At 41.6% G+C, this 20371-nt stretch overlaps 1 protein-coding gene and 1 long non-coding RNA gene across 4 annotated transcripts in view; one reads left to right on the top strand and one right to left on the bottom strand.

Moving 5' to 3' along the window:
* The window catches only part of LOC309608954, a 1139914-nt gene that overhangs the window by 309042 nt on the left and 810501 nt on the right, over nt 1–20371 (top strand). The window lies entirely within an intron of this gene.
* IGF1 (insulin like growth factor 1) overlaps nt 1–20371 on the bottom strand; it is a 152873-nt gene that overhangs the window by 90928 nt on the left and 41574 nt on the right. For all 3 annotated transcript variants that reach the window (XM_082349688.1, XM_082349687.1, XM_082349686.1), the window contains exon 3: nt 155–336. In XM_082349688.1, the coding sequence (XP_082205814.1) occupies nt 155–336 (182 nt within the window). The remainder of the gene's footprint in view (nt 1–154; nt 337–20371) is intronic.

The raw sequence follows: 20371 nt of genomic DNA on the forward strand, positions 1-20371 counted from the left end.
ATGTAAGGGATGGACTTCTCAGCTGAGAATGGAGCTTTTTTGACCTGTGAGCCAGGAGACTACGGCACCTAGTTACTGTTTGGCTCACCCACATGGATAGGATACAGATCTCGCAGGGGTGGCCGACCCCCATCCCCACCCCGGGCTGGCTTACCTTCTGAGCCTTGGGCATGTCGGTGTGGCGCTGGGCACGGACAGAGCGGGCCGACTTGGCAGGCTTGAGAGGTGCGCAGTACATCTCCAGCCTCCTCAGATCACAGCTCCGGAAGCAGCATTCGTCCACGATTCCTGTCTGAGGCGCCCTCCGACTGCTCGAGCCATACCCCGTGGGCTTGTCTGTTCCAATCAAACGCAGAGGGGCCTGGCTTTAGAGTGGGATAATACGCTATCTTCACAGTCCCACCCAGCCCCTGAAGACTCTCCTCTCCCCACACCTCGTCAACCCACACTTTTGTGAGTCAACCTCTTCTTGAAGCTCCTCCAACAATTCCTGACCCCCTAGATCTTTCTGGACTCCAGTATGTCTCCTGGAGTTGGTGCCACACTCGTTGGCAATACCTCACTCATCGTGCATTTATTTGTGTTAATTCTCCTCAAGTTCTCAGCCACCTGTAGTCAAGGATCTTGTCTATGCCCAATCCTCACCTTTCCTTATATGTTGACTTAATTGGGAGGCTGCTAGGAATATTAATTAAAAGAGCATGTTTTATGTTTTCTTAATCTTTTTAGCAAATCTGCATGGTTTTTGTGTGCAGGATGGCTCAGATGTTTGCTCTTTGACTTAACTGCTTCTGTTATAACATCAGACTGAGAATTAAAGAGGTTTTAAGTCTGGAAAGTTCTCCTCACTTAACTGATGCGGAAACCAAGACTTGGAAACTGAAACTCAGAGTTGGGAATGACTTACGCAGGGTCATTCATGCAGTAAGTGGTGGAGCCAGGATTCAAACTCAGGTCTACTCCTGGCAAAGCCCAAGTGGCTCATAGAGCCTGGGAGACCTGTTGTATGACTCTGGACAAGTCATTTAAGCTTCCTGGGCCTCAGTTTACCCATCTGTAAAGTGGGGTTAATAAGATTTTCCTTGTACTGATTGCTTGAGGATTATATGACATACTGTATGAAAAGTACTTAGCGTATCACCTGACACCTAGTAGGTCCTAAATAAATGTTGGTTTGTTTCCTCAGAACATCGCTTTCCAGGATCATATAGGGTCTGTGAAGAGACAGGCTCTCTATTGACTGCATCCAGAAGCTTTGGAACTTGGAACTGATGACAATACCAATGTGATAGGGCTCCTTCTCCTATCACCCTAGGGAGACCAGAACCATCATTTCTGTTTTCTTATAGCATAACCACTAGACTGAGACAGAATCAACTAAATGTCCATTTTTCATTCTGATTGCCCAGAGGGAACACCAGGAATCAAATTTCTTTTGATATTTGCAAATCAATTAGGCCTCTTTACTTGGCAAGTAGGTTTTAGTTTGATTCTATTTTGTTTTGTTTTGATTTGGACACACTTTTCCTGGCTCTAGAAGTAAAAAGGAGGCAAAACAAGTTTACATGGAACTTAAAATGTACTTGAATTCTTTGTAAACTTTTTGTCATAGTAGAACTTTTGTTACACCAAATCTTACTTATATACCCGTATATAAAACAGACGAAATGAAACTGCTGTGGCTTGGGCAAGGGCAGGGGACTGGATCTTGGCTTTTTCTGTCTCCCTTACCTCCCTTGGGAGGTGGAGGGCCTGAGTCTTCTCCACTGATGTCCAAGCTTCATGGAAGAAAATTTGTGAACTATTGAGCCAGAAGGATCCAATTAATCAATGTGACATATGTTCAATTTAAATTCCTGACACAGAAGACAGCATTATATGTTAAATAAAAAGTCTTACGTTCACATGATAATGATACTGTAGGATGGAGTTTTGAAAGTCAAAATCTCCATGTATATTTTGAACTCTCTAGTTGGGGGAGATCAGACCCATGGTCATGGCCTGCTACCAAACTAGTTTGGCTGCCTTGCGGCTCGAGGGGCCAGCTGTTCATGGCATCCTCTAAGAATCCAAATGTTTTCCTGATGCTTGGCACAGGAACCTGGGGATGCTTCCTCCCTGTAAGGCAGGTTTATTGTCATTCTTAGGGCAGCTGGGGGTAGAAACTTAGCAAGGGTTCAATTGTGGTCTCTTTGGGTGGGGTGTGCTGCTTTCGTTCAGGGCGAACCCTGTGGGTTCCTCATGGTTGAGGGATTTGGAAGGGACCGGGCAGCTGGTCCCAGTTGGAGCCTCAACGGTGCTTTCACTTGCCATTGGAGGATCAACCAGTGCAGAAGACTCTCTGCTTCTGCTCGCCAGCTGGGCCCTGGCAAGCCAGGACTTATCTGGTCCCTTGGGCAATGTAAACAATATTTTTTGTTTTTTTGTTTTTATAATCTTTTCCTGGAACTATAAATTAGAATAAAGACACAAATAGGCTTACATGGTTCTTTGTAATCCACAAAGGACTTCTGCATACTTTTTGCTAAGTGGCTATTTCAAGAGGCTGAAGGGGTCAGCCAGTGGAGAGTGGCTGATACTCTTTGGTTTTCTCTTGGGGTGGGGAGAGAGGGGAAGGTGACTCAGCCTACTTTGAGGTAAGTGTCCCTGCTATCCACCGCAGGTAATGATTGCTCTTTGCCAAAACGATGCATTTTTTTTTTTTTTCGATGCATTTCTTAATGGGACATGATTGCGATTCATTTGTTGAATTTGGAATAGTAATTTGATGTTTGGAGGTAATGTGGCAGGAGTGGTTCCAGAAACCTTCACACTCGGCTAACTTAGAAACAACTAATTTCATCCTTATGGGTTGAAGATGGAGAGGGATAGGCTCTGTGATTCCAGGACCTATTTAGCACCTCTGTTTCAAGCATCTCTAAAGTAATCTTCCTTCTGAGACTCCATAGGTTCTGGCGCTTCTTGCTTGCCACTGGAGAAAGACACTAACCTTCATCTCAGAACAGCATCAAACATTGTATGTATTACATATTCCCTTCTTGGTGACTGTCAACAGCCATGAAACTCACCACAGGACTATTTCCTCTTGAGAGATAGAAAGTAATCATCAGCACAGCAGACAATAATAGCACACACCAGGCATCTGCTTTGTCACCTCTTAGATGAGCTCAGAGTTTGCCATGGCTCAGTCTATAAAATAGCTGTGCTTTTTTAGTCCATAGATCAATGACTTTAGGAACAGAGAAATTTAGGACTCTTCCATAATGCTCTAAAAAGAAAGTTTACCTTATGTCTATATCTGTTTTTTTACTATTGTCAAAATATTACAGACTTGGATTTTGCCAAAAATGTAACTACCAGTTATTTCTAGCCACCGGAATCCTAGAAAGATGTTTTTCTTTGTCTATTCATGATGTCTACAATGGACTAATTGTACTTCATTGAAAATATATGAACATAACAAGTATTTACCTTGCCTTTTAAAGTTTAATTGATCCTTTGAAGTGTCTTATAGACTTGACTTCTGGTTCTACATAAAGATATTTAACAACAAAAAAATCATTTCTCACCAATTGAGAGGCCAGAGTTGAAGGTCAAAGTTTTTCCCTTTATCTTCAAATGCCTCATATTTCTTACTTTTCCAGAACCGAAATAAAGATATTTGTTGCTATGGGCTAAAACTAGGAGCATGATGCAATGTGGTTTACCAGGAAAACAGTAAAATAATTTGCTACAGTATCAATTTTGAGAAAAATAGGGATTTTTAATGACCTCAGAATTGCAGCTATTGTCATTATGAGTAATTTTTAAATGAGATGGAATGAACTGTTCCATCCTTGCCTTTAAAAACTCCTCATTAAGCACTAGGTAATTATGCTCCAGTGGGCAGAATCAGAATTGGTAGGTGAAAAAGAAACAAATGTTGGACTAATATAAGAAAAAATTTCTAACAATTTGAACTTAAGAGTGTTAAAAATGGGACTGACTTCTTTTAAATGTAATGAACTTCCCATTGCTGGAAGCAGTTAAGTAAAGGCTATGTGAACACCTGTCAGAGATCCTAAGAGCATATTCCTGTATTGAACACAGTGTCTGACTGCTATGGTCCTTTCTATTCCAAATATTCTGCAATAAGTAAAGAAATGGAGGAGAAAACTCATCTAGGCCAACCAAATATTCACTATGGGTGGAAACCACTTTTACACTGTCTTCAAGAAAGAAAACCAAATATTTTCTAACTTAGAAGGTTAAAATTTGTTTTCTGTTTATCATTTGAGTTCCCCAAGATGCTCAAAACATTTTTCTGTACTCAATTCTATAACAAAGGACAGGTGACTGGGATAGTCCTTTCTACAACTAGGTGTAGTCCCAGAGTTCTGTCATACCAATTATGAAGTGTCCATATACTCACTCAACTGTTAGGGTGAACAGGCATGTGTAGAATTTCACAGAATTTTCCTTGCTGACAAAGTCTTGATATTGGAAATTTATATATTTGTGTATTTATTTTTCAGTAGGTTTGCTCCAGAGCATGCAAACCAAAGATTGCTTAGTAGACAAGTTGGCTACCACCTAACCTAGGCCTTGAGTCCTCTATGAGCAGACATAAAGTGTCATCACAGTGCATGGCTGTATCTTGAAAGTTGGCCAACAGACAGAATTCCAATGATTAAACAGCTGGCTTCTATAATAATAGCACTTCCCTTTAAATAATGCATGGTCAGTGGAGTAATTCAATAATCTTCAGGGCAAACTTGCTAGTTATAAGGGTTTGGGGCAGAACTGTGGCATCATCAAAACCATGCCAATTAGCTGAGTCTCACATTTTATCATGGATGCAAGCAACTTGCTTCCCTCCATCTCTGAAGGAGAAGGCATAATAATGAGATTTAACTGGGGTCATCACTTCTAGAAAAAAGAGCTCTGGTCATTCATCATTGGTAAATATGTAGTACCTTTATTGGTGCTACATAAGCTTGTGTTTCTTTATAGGTTTCTGGGAATACAGTCGGGACATTTTACTCAACTTTAATTTCCTTTGAAACTTCCCCTCTTGCTTATTGAGAAAGATTTCCTTTAATTATTTTAATTCTATCGTTGGAAACAGAAGACACTGATTTGAAGAATCAGTATTTAAATAATAAAAAATGCAAACATTTTCCAAATAGGGAAATATCCAGTTCTGAAGATATACACTTGTTACTCTTTGCATTCCAAGGACTAAAAGTTCTCTAGAAATTGCTAACGGGGGAGGTCCTAAAGTTGATTGTGTTTTGAAAGCAGGGAAAAAGAAGTAAGACAGTTCTAGTTGTATTTCCAGGGCTATTTCTAGAAAATTCACAATTATGTGTCTGGTAGAAAATGCAAATGGATTATTAACTAATAAAAAACAAAGTTGCATTTAACTTTGATTAACTTAAGATTGATCACACAATCAAATACCATAGTTAACATCTGTAGAAGCCAGTTAGGTTTCCTACACCAACTATCTATCCATAACTTCCAGACCTGTTGACAATTTAGAATAACTCAGAATGATTAGTTTCTTAGGCAGCAGTGCTCCATGGACCACCTTATCTAATGAAAATCCATTCAGTTGACATAATTTTGCCTGGGATACTAGTAGGAAAGTTGGGTAAAATGTGAGTAATCTTAAATTTGTGTCCATTTTAGTGAGAATCACTTCTCACTTTCCTTTTTTATGGCTTTATGTGGAAAACTGGACTCCTTTCATGAATTCCTAATATAAGGAAAATTGTGATAGGACCATTACCTAGACCCCAAATGTAATACATTGAATGGTTGATATTTCCTGAATTCATAGGATTTGCATTAACTTAAAGCCTTTTGATGAATCGATATTTTACCTTTAAAAAATTCTATGGAAATCAACTTGAATTAAAACGATTATTGAGATATATGTGTTCATGTGCTTAGTAAAGATATGGAAAGATGCCTTCACTACTGTAAGACCATCCACATCACTATGCATTCAGAATAACGAGAGTATGTACACACATATACTCGAACACATATCGGGGAATGCAGTGCTTGACTGTCAGTATCAAAACTATTGTCAAAACATTTTAAAAATAGGATTGTTTTTGAAGAAATTTTTTGAAAATATATACCTATTGCCTGCCTTATATGTTGCTAGTGGACTCTGCACATTTCTGCTTTTCTGCAGAAGAACTTTCCAAGTAGGACTGGCCTTTGGCATTTATAAAAGTGAACACAGAAAATGTCCTCTCTTCTATGAACAGCATGTCATAAACTTTTCTTGAAAACCTATCAAGTTCAGTCATCAGTTTCACTTCAGCCTGTGTTAATTTTTAATTTCCAGTGTCTGCTGGTCCCACTACTTCTCAGTTGAACGAGGTCATCTTTTCTAGGAATCGCGGCTCCGTTTGACCTGCCACCACCCCCATCACTCGGCAACTCTTTCTCAGCTACTAAATCCCCATCACCCAAAGACCAAAGTCTTCCTGTTACCCAATCAAGTCAATGTTTGTGTATCTCTCGGCCTAAAAGGAATGAAGCAGCGCTCTGTGGGGCTGCCCCTTTCTTCAAATCTGCCTTTTTTTTTTGGAAGCCCCAATTCAAGGGCAGGTGTGAAACTAGTGCTATTCGGTCTGCCTCTGTCCCAAAGGCCAGGGAGCTAGAGCGCAAGGCTTATGAGCAAGAAAACTAGAGATTCAGAGGAGAAACATTACCGTTTTAGGGCTCTTTGGAGAAATGGGCCGACAGAGTGGGAAGCAACGTGATGTATTACTTTAGCCTGATACAATGCCCTGGAGGGCGAGCGTCTTGCCAGGTCAGCACAATTTACTAGTTTAGGTTTGATTCCAGGCCTTGGAGGAGATAGATGTAGCCAACAAAATTATACTTTGGCAAGAGAAATGCTTTGCTGGACAGAAATGTTGTCCTGAGGGAATGGTTTGGTTTATCAACGTCTAAGGTAAAAGATAATCAAATGCCAGGAGGTCATTTTTATGTTTGAATTATTTCAGTTGAGCCTGCTATATAATTTAGCTACCATTTTCCAGTTATATAGTTTCGATTATTTAGAACATACTGCAGGGTTTGAGTATGATCTGCCTGTGACATCTGTCATACCAGTGAACGAGGCAATGTGTGGAGTGGCTAAAAGCACACGTTTTGGAGTCAGACAGGTCTGGATTCTGCCACTTATTCACTATTCACCTTGGGCAAGGCACCAACTCTTCTAAGACTCAGATCCTCTTATGTAAAATGGACATGAGAGCATCTCCCAAGACTGTTGTGAAGGTTAAGTGAGAATGTATGTGAAGTGTTTTGCACAATGTCTGGTACGCAATAAACTCTAAATAAATGTTAGCTCTTACAATTGTTATGGAGTTAGTTGGCCAGCAAGGCTAACTGGGCAGGACTCCTCCTCTTCCTCTTCAAAATGCATCCTTTCCAAAGTTTGGTTGAAAAGATGGCCTTTCTAGATAAAGGAGGACTGTTCTCTATGAAAATGAATGAATATGTGTTCCTTTGAAAGATTATCCAAACTTTATGTTGTATAGACTGTCCTAAATAATTTTAATCTCGAATAGGCACTCTATGAGAACAGATCCTCCAGTCAAGTCACACAAGTGATATGGACTTATCTTGAACTCTTGTTACCTTTGATTTCTCCCAAATAATCCACTGGCTAAAATAATTGGCTTTTCAGCATTAGTATCGACTCACTTATTTCAAAACAATGCTGCAAGGCATGGGATGGGTGTGGGCAAAACACATGGTCAGAGGGGTTCCCCAATCACTTTCCACCAGCATATGTATTTCTCTCCTCTTTCTTTTCTCTTCTTCCTCTATATCTTCTTGTCTCCTGCTATTGACAGCCATTGACATTCTTTTTGCTCACTGATGCACTTTAGGGCCAAAGCTCATATTATGCGGAGTTCATGGTAGGCTAAGAATTAGAGTTTAGTTCCCTCTCTGGAATGACTGAAATCTAAGGCTCCCTTTCCTGCCAACCATGCTTTGGAAATAAGCAGCCACCAAGTATACAATGTCACCAGGCCCACTAATCACTACTCCATCTTCGACCCACGCCTGAATGAGCTGAAGACAGACAAAACAAGAGAGAATAAGAAGGGATGTTGAGGAATCGTACATATGGACCTGAGTTATCTCATTTTTTTGAGAAAGGCTGTGATGGAAATTGTAAGATGAGTCCGGCTCCAATGTGGAGATTGTAGCCATGCCACCAGCATTATCTCCTATACTTACACTGTTACTGTCAGTTTACTCTTTCAGGTGTGGGAAGAGAGGCCTTGTAGGCAAAACATAAGGCATTCATGAATAGGGGGTAACGCCCCTCTTTCTGGTGCCACAGAAAGATGAATCAGCCAAAGGGGTATTAAAACACATTCTCTTTATTTTTAGTTTCACTCTAAAGTCTATCATTTCTCTTTTCTTTGCAACTTGGCACCTGCCCTGTGTTCTCAGGGGCCCTGCTCTCCATCAGTCTCCTCACTCAGGCCTCTGTGTTTTGCTCAGGGTGCATCTGGAGATTTTCCCAGGGGTGGGTGTGACACGGTCAGGATCCAGGTGAAGGGGTGACAGCTGCCAGGGCCGTCTGGCGTGTCTGAAGGGAGAGTGTCGGGAGGTGTAGGCCGCATAAGGAGAGGCATCCGGACCTGCATCAGGGAGTGAGGTGTTGGAGGGCGGCCTCCACAGCAGCAGAGACAGCCCTTGGCATTAGTGCTGAGAAGCAACAGCCAGAGTCAGCGACAGGTTGAACACAGGAGAGGAGGGAGGGAGGGAGAAGGGGGTTAGAGCGCTACACGATATAAATAACTGCAGAGTGTGCATGTCAGTGCCAGTTGGGTTGTGTGTGAGGTACCTTTCATGCTGGTGTGTCAACAGCGTTGTTCCTGAATTGAAAGGTCCTGGGGAGTGTTTCTATAGCACCTAGCACAGTGCCATATGCAGAGAGGAAGTAAAAAAGAAGGCAATATGGTATACTGAAAACAACATTGGATTCCAGCCCAGATCCTTTGTGCAAACTCACAAGTCACCCAAACTCTCTGAGATTCAGTTTTCTCACACAGACAAAGTACTGGATAACATCAAGCACTCCTTCTAACAACACGACTCCAAGCATTATCTAAATGGCTATGGGACCCACTTTTTAATCAACAATGCATATATGGCACATCAGTGCTTTTCCCCAATAATAGAGAAAAATACAGTGAAGAGAAGTTTGATGAGAGAACCAGGTCTTTCCTCTTTGTCAGATTTAACCTTGTATGAAAACAAGATTGATATATCAGATTGAATTTAAGAAAAGCAGGGATCAGCATTGGGTTTGATGGAGGAAAATAGGGAAAATGACCAGTATGGAGGTGGGTTTGAGTACAGGGAGGGGACAAGACCATTTGTGAGGACTGCAGAAGGCAAATCAAGGCAGGATACAGGTGTGAATTAGGAGGATAAGAGAGTCATTTGCTGGAGCTGTTGAAATAGTAGAAAGAATCCAACTTCATTTTGGAAACGGATCCTAAAGGCTTTGAGGAATGAGGAAGTGGCCTCATTTGTGTGGGCACCCGGAAATGAGAATGATTATGAGAAGAGTCTTTCTAGAAACTCCTGGGCGTGGTCTTTTTTTTTTTTTTTAACGTTTTTATTGGATGCCCCATACATCTCTGAAGCTCTGTTCCTTTCTTCTCCATCCTTCTTCATGTTATTTGGATTGCATAATCACTATCAATCTATCTTTAAGTTTGCTGATTCCCTCTTCTTCCAGTTCAAATTTACTATTGAGCCCCTCTGGTGACTTTTTTTTTTAACATCTTTATTGGAGTATAATTGCTTTACAATGGTGTGTTAGTTTCTGCTTTAAAACAAAGTGAATCAGCTATACATATACATATATCCCCATAACTCCTCTCTCTTGCATCTCCCTCCCACCCTCCCTATCCCATCCCTCTAGGTGGTCACAAAGCACTGAGCTGATCTCCCTGTGCTATGCGGCTACTTCCCACTAGCTATCTATTGTACATTTGGTAGTGTATATAAGTTCATGCCACTCTCTCACTTTGTCCCAGCTTACCCTTCCCCCTCCCTGTGTCCTCAAGTCCATTCTCTATGTCTGCATCTTTATTCCTGTCCTGCCCCTAGGTTCTTCAGAACCTTTTTTTTTTTTTTTTCAGATTCCATATATATGTGTTAGCATACGGTATTTGTTTTTCTCTTTCTGACTTACTTCACTCTGTATGACAGACTCTAGGTCCATCCACCTCACTACAAATAACTCAGTTTCGTTTCTTTTTATGGCTGAGTAATATTCCATTGTATATATGTGCCACATCTTTATCCATTCATCTTTCGATGGACACTTAGGTTGCTTCCATGTCCTGGCTATTGTAAATAGAGCTGCAATGAACATTGTGGTACGTGACTCTTCTTGAATTATGGTTTTCTCAGAGTATATGCCCAGTAGTGGGATTTCTGGGTCGTATGGTAGTTCTATTTTTAGTTTTGTAAGGAACCTTCATACTGTTCTCCATAGTGGCTGTATCAATTTACATTCCCACCAACAGTGTATGAGGGTTCCCTTTTCTCCACACCCTCTCCAGCATTTATTGTCTGTAGATTTTTTGATGATGGCCATTCTGGGGGCATGGTCTTTTAACATTACTCTTCGCAAAGCGACATTTTCAAAAGATCAGTGACCAGTCCCAGGAGGGTTGTTAATATTGTTGACCAGAATGCTGAATTTCCTAGTATTCAATGTGGGCAACATTTTATTTCACTAGCTTCCTAAGTGTCTGTCAATGGTATCTGAATCCTCTGTGTGATATTCAGTTTCTTCCTGGGGGACTGGTACATAGTTTCCCCAGAAAATTCCATCTACAATTACATGTTATCCCATCTCTGATAACGTGAATGGGCTTCCAGACAGGTCATCATCTCTACCAGTGGGACCCAACATCTGCCCAGAGGACAAAATTAGAAGACCATTATATACATGTTTTTTCAAATGCTACACCTTTTTTTGGTAAGATAAACTAATGTTAAGGTTATTAAAAATTTTAAATCTGTACAAGGAGTTCTCAAGCAAGTGGTAGTATGATTCATCAAAATATTAAGCAGGTATGCAGACTGAGGCTAAATGGTTCATTTAGAGAGAGATTATATTATCTCAGGAACTCTCAGCTAAAATCTGGACTTGTCTAACCATCCTTTATCTCTTTTTTTTCTATAGAATTTTGCTACTGTAATTTTCTCCCTTTCCCCTTAATATTTAATTGCTTAAACATGACCAAGAGACTTTAAGGGCTTTCCTCAAATTATTAAATTTTAGAGTTTCATAAAGCTTTGGACCTGAGAGCAAATTCAAGGTCAACTAAGAAGTTTCTTAGTAATCTGGCAATCACCGAGCCTGTTAGTTTTAGCCACCCCACTCCTCCCACCCCCAAATATTATTTTTCTGAATTGAGCAAGTGAAGTATGAATAAGGAGAGAGAGGTGTGGCTGGGTTGCAGCTCGTCTCCAAGCTGAATCCTGTTCTCATCTTTATTTCATCTGGGACTGATATCATGTCTACATCTCCAAACCTCATTAAATTCTTTTAGCAAATATTATTATCAATCAAGAAAACTCTCTGATTCTCTTATTTATTTTACTAAAGGAAAATATTTTCAGCTCGTGATGTTGGCTGGAGAAATCAAACTCTTTTTTATTTTTATTTTTTGTCACATACTCAAACACACTGTGAATGACCACATTGCTCTGCTCTGGGACCCCACTCTGAGGCAATGGTTTCTTGGCCTTTTAGCCAATCACTCACTTCTGTGAATTTTCTTTCTGAGAACTGGAGACAGTTGCCCCAGAAGTCGTTTTCCAATTTATCACGAAACCTGTCCATGGTTGCAGAATTAGTTGGCCTCATTAGAAGCAAGCAACGTGAGGCCTGATGTGTCCTATGGCTGCGGAGGCTCCTTCGTGCAGGGATACTGGGCCAGGATAACTGCTTGTGGGATATTTTATTTCCCTCAACACTTACCTTCTGTCTGCTCTCTTTGGCTCAGATCTGGGTTTGGGAAGCCTGCATGAAGGCACTGCTGATGTTAATACTTAGGCATAATTAGCTCTGTCCTAACTCTAGTAGGAAGTCAGGGCCCAAGTTCAGGGGCTAAAGGCTCTCTTCTGATGCATAGTTGTTGAACAGGGAAGCCTCCATTCTCTCTTTCCAGCCTTCCAGCAAGTACCTGCTTCCTTGTAACCCCACACCTAGCCTGTCACACGTGCTAGAAAGGAGAATATAAAATCCATTGATCTCTTAATGTGTATGGTCTCCATAATCCCCACTATGTCAATTAGATGCATATTTATATAAAAACTGCATGTATAAACCTTTAGGTTGATGAGAAGAAATGATTGTCAAGGTCTTGCAGCAGCTTCTGTATAATAGGGATAGGAGGAGAAGTGAAGCTTTTTGACTCGTAGTAAGGGTTCTGATAAGAGAATGTGGAGAGAGCTACGAACATTCTCATTTCTGAGCTGTCAGTTCAAGTCATTGACAATGACTTTTACAAAGAAGAGTGACAGGGAAAAGGGGGCTGTTGGTTTAGAAATATTTTAATCTACGTCTATCGACCTGCTAATTTATTTATTTTTCTCCTCAAGCAACTTCTTGTCCTCCTCTTCCTCCTCCTTTGCTTCCGGTTCAGGACGAGACTCTGGTAAAGGTACTTGTGACATCCTAGTCTTCCCATATCTTCTCATTGAACCAGTGCTCCCACGGTCCACTGAGATCTGCCCTCAGCAGGCATTTCCTGCAGTCAGACTATGACCCGTCATAAATTCCTTGCATTCTTCAGAACATCTGTGCCTTCTTTGGCCACATCTTTTTTCCTGGTACTCAACAGGCCACAAGTCATCCTGGACTTCTCCTTCCAGGCTGTTGATGTCTTAACACTCTCCTTTCAAACCATATTCTTCTCTTGTCCTTGGCTGTGGCTCTTGGCTTCCCAACCTTCTCATCTTTCCCCATCAGGGTTAGTCATCTGTGGCATCACCAACTGTGGCTCTTTCTCCTAGCCTTCTATCTGGCCTGAAATGATGCATTTCTTCAAGTGTCAGAGTTACTATGCAGACCATACTACCTGGTTTGATGCTTAGTAAAGCTCCCTTACGTTGATTTAAACACAGTAGTGCAGACAACACCTTCATGCCTCAAGACCATTTGAGAAGACCCAAACCTAGAGGATATTGATTAGCTAGTGAGAAAGAAGGAACTATAATAAGACCTAAAGGTATAATCAAATGAGGTTTGAAACTTTTCCATTAAACACAAGTTTCTCTGGAGATTGAAAAGGGGCATTTCATTCTCCAGTTCATTTTATGTTTAAACTAATTTCTTTGACATTTATAACAAATGCGTGCCTTTGCGGTAATATGTTACCAATAACTTCCCTTTGTTGAGTGCTTTCTATTAAGCTAGTATAGTAAATATTACTTTTCATGTCATCTCATTTACAGCAACTGCATGGAGTAGGCATTATTACTATATCCATTTTACATATGAGGAAACTGAGGTTTAGCAAGGTTAAGTAACTTGACCCAAATCATATAGCTAGTAGGTTGCCAAGCGAGTTCACTTCAACTGGGGACACCTTGAAAGTGGGAGAATTCTCAGGTGAGGAAAAATTCTGAAGTTGATACCATTAGTGGGATTCTTAAAGGCACATAATGCTAAAATCCATGAAGGATATGGGGGAGGTTATCTAAGTCAGCCCACGAACCCCAGGTTTTGAGCACATGCAGTAGACAGAGTTATAGCCTAGGTATTCCAGAGACTGCCAGAAAGAATGTCATGCATGGCTTTTGCCCTCGAGAGAAAAGTCTGGGCAACCCTGCAGTTTAAGGCATGGCTGGTGTTGGATGTTCACATCTCACCCAGTACACTGTGATTCTTTCCACTTTCAAAAGGGACAGTCAGCTCTGTAGTGCAGCCAGACCATCTCGTTTCCAATCCCCTTTGAATTGCACAAAATTATGACAACTTCAGCAGAGATTGAAAAAAGAAATTTTACCCATAATCTCGCTATCCCAACAAATCATAATATTGTCATTTTTCTATTATTTTTTCTAGTTCTCACCCAGATGCATGCATCATTTTGACACAGGTACAGTCACAGCCTAAATTTACGGTATTTTTGTGTTTTTTCACTTAACATTATATTGTGAGCATTTTCCATATTGCTCCATAATCTTTATAATTATAATTTTAAAGCTGAAGAATATTTTATTGAGTAGATTTGCCACCATTTATTTTTTAAACCATTTTCCTGTTATTAGACGTTTAGTCTAGTTTCAGCTTTATCATTATTTTAACTAATGCACCAATAAGTGTCTTTGTGCACATAACTTTCTACTTCTAGATCATTTGTAAGAATAAATTCCCAGGAATGGAATTACTGAGTCAAATAATATTATCAGACAATCCTATTTTGATGAAAGCCTACAATTTTTCATAAGGACCAAAGCAGAGAATTATATCTAGATTTTCTCCCAGGATTAGAAAAGCGAGAGCCAAGGTAGAGCACAAACAGGAATCTTACCTGCATACCGTGAATTAGATAAAAGAACCAATTTCTGTTTTCAATTACTAGTGCAGTTTCCTCTGAAGGAAACATGGGATGTAACCAAGAATTGGGCTTGGTGTCCAAAAGTTTACCAAGTAGAAGAAAAACCAGGAAAAATGAAATTGATGACAAGAGACCCTAGTTCTCAATTTTCAAAATCACCAAGTACCTACAAGTTTTCTTCTCCAGGGTGGGGAGAGGGGATTCCCCAGGAACATAGCTGCCAACAGCATCACACCTCCTGTAGGGAGATGGGGAGTTTGTGTTCTAAATAACAAAGGCTCTGCTTTCGTGCTCCTTCTGAACTCAGGACCTCTCTGGAATACCTGCCTCCTGCCCAAGCTGGGGTCTCTCAACCTTCTTTCAGGGAGTAATATCCCTGACAACCTACCTCCCCATCTAACCCCAAATTTGGCCACACTTGCCCTCCTTTACCACGTTATTCCTTTCCTGCTTATAATCATTCAATCACAAATGTTCATTGAGCACCTACTATATTCTAGATACTGCTCTCAGTACCGAGGATAAGGTGTGAACAAAACAGACAAAAATGGGATAACAGGTCACCATGCCCTCCATGCCCCTGGCTCCTATGACAACCTTATAGGAAACTGTAGTGTCCTCGTTTCAATGACCATTGCCCAGAGCAATTGGAGTCTGAGTCCAGCAAGGGAGTTTCCTTCAGGCCCCTGTGAGAATTCTTGTCTGAGGATTTCATTCCCGCTAACCTCTCTGAAGGTGCAAAATGATTATTTTGTGCATCACAAACTAGCACTTAATCTATATATTAGCCTTTTTTTTCTGTTTTATGAGGACCAATCCATTTCCCCAACTTGATTTGAAGCATTTTAAGGGTGGAAATGGTGTCTCATATTCCTGTGTCTAGAAGCACAGCACTGGGCACTTATCAGGCAGTTTATAAATGATCACTGATTAGTGGATTGATGTCAAGTGCACCAACAGTACACAGAGAGGCACAGTATGAAGAAATTTTTACATTGGAAAGAAGAAACCCCAAATCAGGGCCCATGTCTGTGTCTCTGTTTCCTTTCTTGTTAAAGCGGAATGATGCTAGCAATGGTTACCTAACAGTTCCCTCTGTGGGGTTGTGGTGAGTTAAGGCACATAGAGAGATTGGGACCGTGAGTGACATAGAACAAGCATTCATGAAATGTCACATCACCGTCCTCAGCATCACCATTAATGAATTAATTGTGAGGCTGGACAGCGAACTAGTGAAAACAAAGTCTCTGGAGCCTATTTGCCTGAGTTCAGACGCTCGCTCCATTTCTAATTTTGTGCCTGTGGGTAAGTTGCTTAACCTCTAGGGTCTCATCCAAAAGGGGGGGTGGGAATAGTATCCGCCTCACAGGGTACTTGTGATGACGGCACGAGTGAATACTTAGTTCCAAGATTTCAGCAAAGAGTCAGTGAATGGCCACTATGTACCTGGACTCGGGGTTCAGAATACAGATGAGGACAGAGGACACGCAGTCCCTTCCGCATTCAGGAGACTGCAGTTCACAATGCATCTTGGTGTTATTGATCCATAGAGCTAACTCCAGAGTTCACTGCAGACAGCGCCTGGCCATTCCCACATCACTTTCACACACATTCTGTCCTTCAGCCATTTCAACAACCCTGTGAGACAGATGGAATTACCCTCATTGTATAGATGAGAAAACTGAGAGCTTAAGTGACTCACGAATCTGGAAGTTCCTTTGATTTCAAACGGTAAAACTTCTCCACCCACATACCTGCCTCCTAACCCCCATGAAAAGACAAACTTCAGGTTCATAATCCTGTGGGAGCTCCTGAAGCAGCCAGTGGCCAAGGTGACTCACACGTCATGCAGTGGGTGGTTACACAATGGTAAGTATCAGTGCTTCTCAAACCTGAGCCTGTATCAGTGTCACCCAGAGGGCTGGTTAAAACAACATCATTGGGTCCCACCCTCAGTTTCTGTAAGTCTGAGATGGTGCCTGATAATTTGCAATTCCAAGTTCTCAGATGATGGCCATGCCTCTGGCCTCTGTGTGATATAGACATCCAACATTTGGATATAATATATGACTAAGTGGTGGAGCACTGGCCAGGAGGAAAGGGCCAATGAGGGCAGGCATCCTGGGAAGGACCCCTTGCACTTTAAAAACTCCAGAAAGGCTTCCTATCTCTTTTGATAATTGCCTAATAAAGGTAACCGTATGTCAGTCTAGTAGCAGAACCAGTTTTATTGCAAAAAGGAAAAAAAATCATAACCCTCCAAAGTAAGAAACTACACTGAAACGAAAAACACATGTTGACCTTTTTCCCTTCCCTGCCTTTTTTACTTGCACAGTCTGTGTCGTTCTGACTTGCAGCTAGCACCTGAAGACAGCCAGCCAGGTCACAGGGAGGGAAATGAGAGCCTTAACAAATTCCCCGGCCAAATGGAAAACTAGAAACACAGGGATGTCCTCTGATATTGAAAGCTGCCTCTTCTAAGTACCAGGTTCAATTTATTTTTAGGCTTTCAAAATTGTCACGTGGGTATTCAAGCCAATCTGCTCAGTTGTAAAACTTAGTTCTAGAAGACCGACTTCCCAAGGACCCAAATCTATCTTTTCTATGCCCTCACCCTTTATAACCTCCCAGGCTAATGCAGAGAAGCCAAACAGGTGGGGTGGGTTTTGGGCACACCCTCAGGACCACATCGTCAAAACATCTTTTCACGGAGCATTCAAAACTCATGGCAAAGGAGAGTTAAAGGGAAATATGCCACTGATGATTGCTTATAGAACCAGGTGGTTATATAAAGTAGAGGACATTCAATTTTGCAAACAGGAAAATCATAATTTGTTATTTGTCAGTCAGGCTACACATAAGCATCAAAGTTTCTTGAGCAAGTGTCGGGATCAATCCTGCTGAGGAAACAGGGTTAATTAATCCGACTGCTTCCATGCAGAAGTGGCAGGAAGAGGGCAAACGCTGTTCTATTTCTTTGCCGAGCCCTTCTCATGAGAATGTCTGTGAGGCTCCCATAGCTTTAAATCAAATGGTGTCCCGCAGGCAGGAAATCCATATTGGGAGCAGGGGGAGGAAAGCAGGGGCCACTGCTGGCTTGGCAATTATAACCGTCCTCCAGGTCCCTGTTTCCATTTCCCTTTAAAGAAGAAGTTGGATTTTTAATGATTCCCTTTCTAGTCACTTCCTTCCCGTTGTCTCACTAGGTCATTTCAGTGCACGCCTTCTTCACAGATCTATTTCTGGAAAACATCAGAGGGAAAATGACCTCATTCACTAATTGGGAAGCCAATTGGGTATCCCCAGGGTTGGCTGGTACTTCTGTGTTGAGGGGTCTCCCCACCCTCCCTGGCTGTTACTTATTAGCATCCTTTGTGTACTGAGCACTTCACCAAGGCTGAAGGAGCTTGGGAAGATGTAAAACGCTTGGTCTGGTCCCAAGAAACCCATAAGTTAATAAAAAACACGGACCAAGAGATCAACATAACCTGAGAGCAGAAACTTAGTAGAACTTTAGCACTGAACAGGTCCTTAGAAATCCTGTAGTCCATAGATGAGTTTTGGTAAGAGGCCTGTGAATCCTCTGTGTGGTGTGTAATTATGTGTGTTTGTGGATCAGACACTCAAAAGATTCTCAAAATGTTCCACGATCTGAGGAAAGTAGAGAAGTCCCGGCCCAGGCTTGCAGAGAAGCCAGTTTTGTTCCTATTTTACCTTTCACAAACATCCAGCTGGCCTGTACATCATATCCCAAATGCCACATCCAACGTCAAAAGACACCAAAGGATCCAAGATACCTCCTCAGCCCAGTGTTCACCAAAGAGTGTTTCTCAAGAGGTTCCATGCAAAAAACTTAGGAAACAGCTGTACATGTTGTCCCATTTTAGAGAGTCTGAAAGTTCACCAGCCTATTCAAGTTTGTGAGAAGTTCTATAGTGAAGAAATCTATCTGATGGTACTTAAGTCCACTCTCCCCGTATTTAATGGGCCACTGGACTCCTGTTTCCCAGGAATGTCTATTAACTTCCTAAGGAACTAAGGCAAACGGATCCCGAAATTCCTTCCGTTTATCACTTCTTTTGATTAAAGTACATGAAAGAGTCCTTTGGAAATGTCAATAATTTACTAAGGAACAGTGCATTGTCAGCCATCAACATCCCAGTAAAAGTGAAGTCTAGGTCTGGGAGAATAGACTATAAGGAAGGTTGGTTTGCTAAAGGGGATTGGTTCAGAATAGCAGACCCCTGCTAAGCTGTAAGGTCTTCAGAGACCCCTCGTTGGGGAGCTTTCTCCACATCTAAGATAGCCACCACCGTGATATCTATCATTCCACTGTTTCTTTGAAAACATTTATCAAGATAGACTCGGTTCCGTTGATTTATTGGTTGACTTGTACCTTGTCTCCCCCCCTCCCCACCCCCATTGGAACGTGAGATCCACGAGATCCTGTTCACTGCTCTAGCCCCAACACCAACCGCAGGTCTGCAAAGAGAAAGAGCTTAATGAATACCTTTTGTGGTATACATTGTATGGACGTGCTACTGAATGGATAGAGAAATTGTGATTTGTTCACTGTTGTATCCCCAGTGCCTATCATTAGTGCTTAGAAAGATGCTTGTTGAATAAATGAATGGAGAGGGGTGGTCTGCATTGTTTTTCATGCTCAAACCATGCTTGTGGGTATTGGGAGAAATGAGTGGTATTCAGACTCTTATAGGATTGATATAAATTGAGATTCCTTTCTCAGGGACTGAGGTAATAGATTAGAATGTTTTTCAGATTGCACTAAGGCAGGAAAAGATCTTCAAGCATTAGGAGGTAGGATTAGAATTTAAAGTGACCTTTAACAGTTTAGAAGGGGGTGGTCATTAAAAACAGGAAGATGTTTAAAATGGACAGAAATGGGCTCCAACTGGCAGAGACAAGTACTATAGCAAGATAGCTGTGGGCCCTAAGTGAGTGAGAAAGGGCTACAACAAAATTGTAATATGATGCGGCCGTATGTCGAGCATTATGAAATGAAAGCCTGGAGAGTAATCTTTCCACAAAACTTGGCATTGCTGAGGTTTTAATTAGACTGGGAACTCAGATTTCATCCTCCTATTTTCAGACTCATTTGGAGAAGCTGGAATGGATCCAGATAGGACTAAAAAAATGATGAACTGGGTGGAAAATAGAGTGAAGTTTCAACCCAGAAAAGAAAAGACTAAGAGGTGACTTAATCTTCACCGCCAGGTATAATAAGTGTTATTATTACACAGAGTATTCATTCTCATCTCCACTGAGGACTAGACGAGGGTAAACAGACGTGTGCTACATTGAAAGTGTTTCCACTTAAGCATCAGGAAGAATTTCTTGATTGTAAGGGGAAAACATGCTGACCCAGGGCTCTGTGGGAAGCTGCCCTGGAGATCTTTAAATGTAGGATGACAACCATCTGCCTTGGAAGGCTTAAATAGAGGCAGGGGACTGGACCTAAGGACCTCTTGGCTTTCCTTCCATCTTTGATGCTGTGTTCAGAATCCCGGCTGCTAAGCACCCCATTCTCCACTAATCCTCCGTTCCCGTCACAAGACAGACCCCACACTGTCAAAATCCGAAAGGCTTCCCCTGGGAGGAGCTCGATTGTTCTCTTCTGAATAGGAAGGAAACTGATAGTGTTGCTTCAGCTGCTTCCCTTCTCCAGCCCCCACAGAGAGAGGCCAGCTCGTGTCCTGATGGGCCTCCCCAAATACTGGGATGGG

Source organism: Balaenoptera borealis (assembly GCF_965194805.1).
Source record: "Balaenoptera borealis genome assembly, chromosome: 13".
Classification (NCBI taxonomy): Eukaryota; Metazoa; Chordata; class Mammalia; order Artiodactyla; family Balaenopteridae; genus Balaenoptera; species Balaenoptera borealis.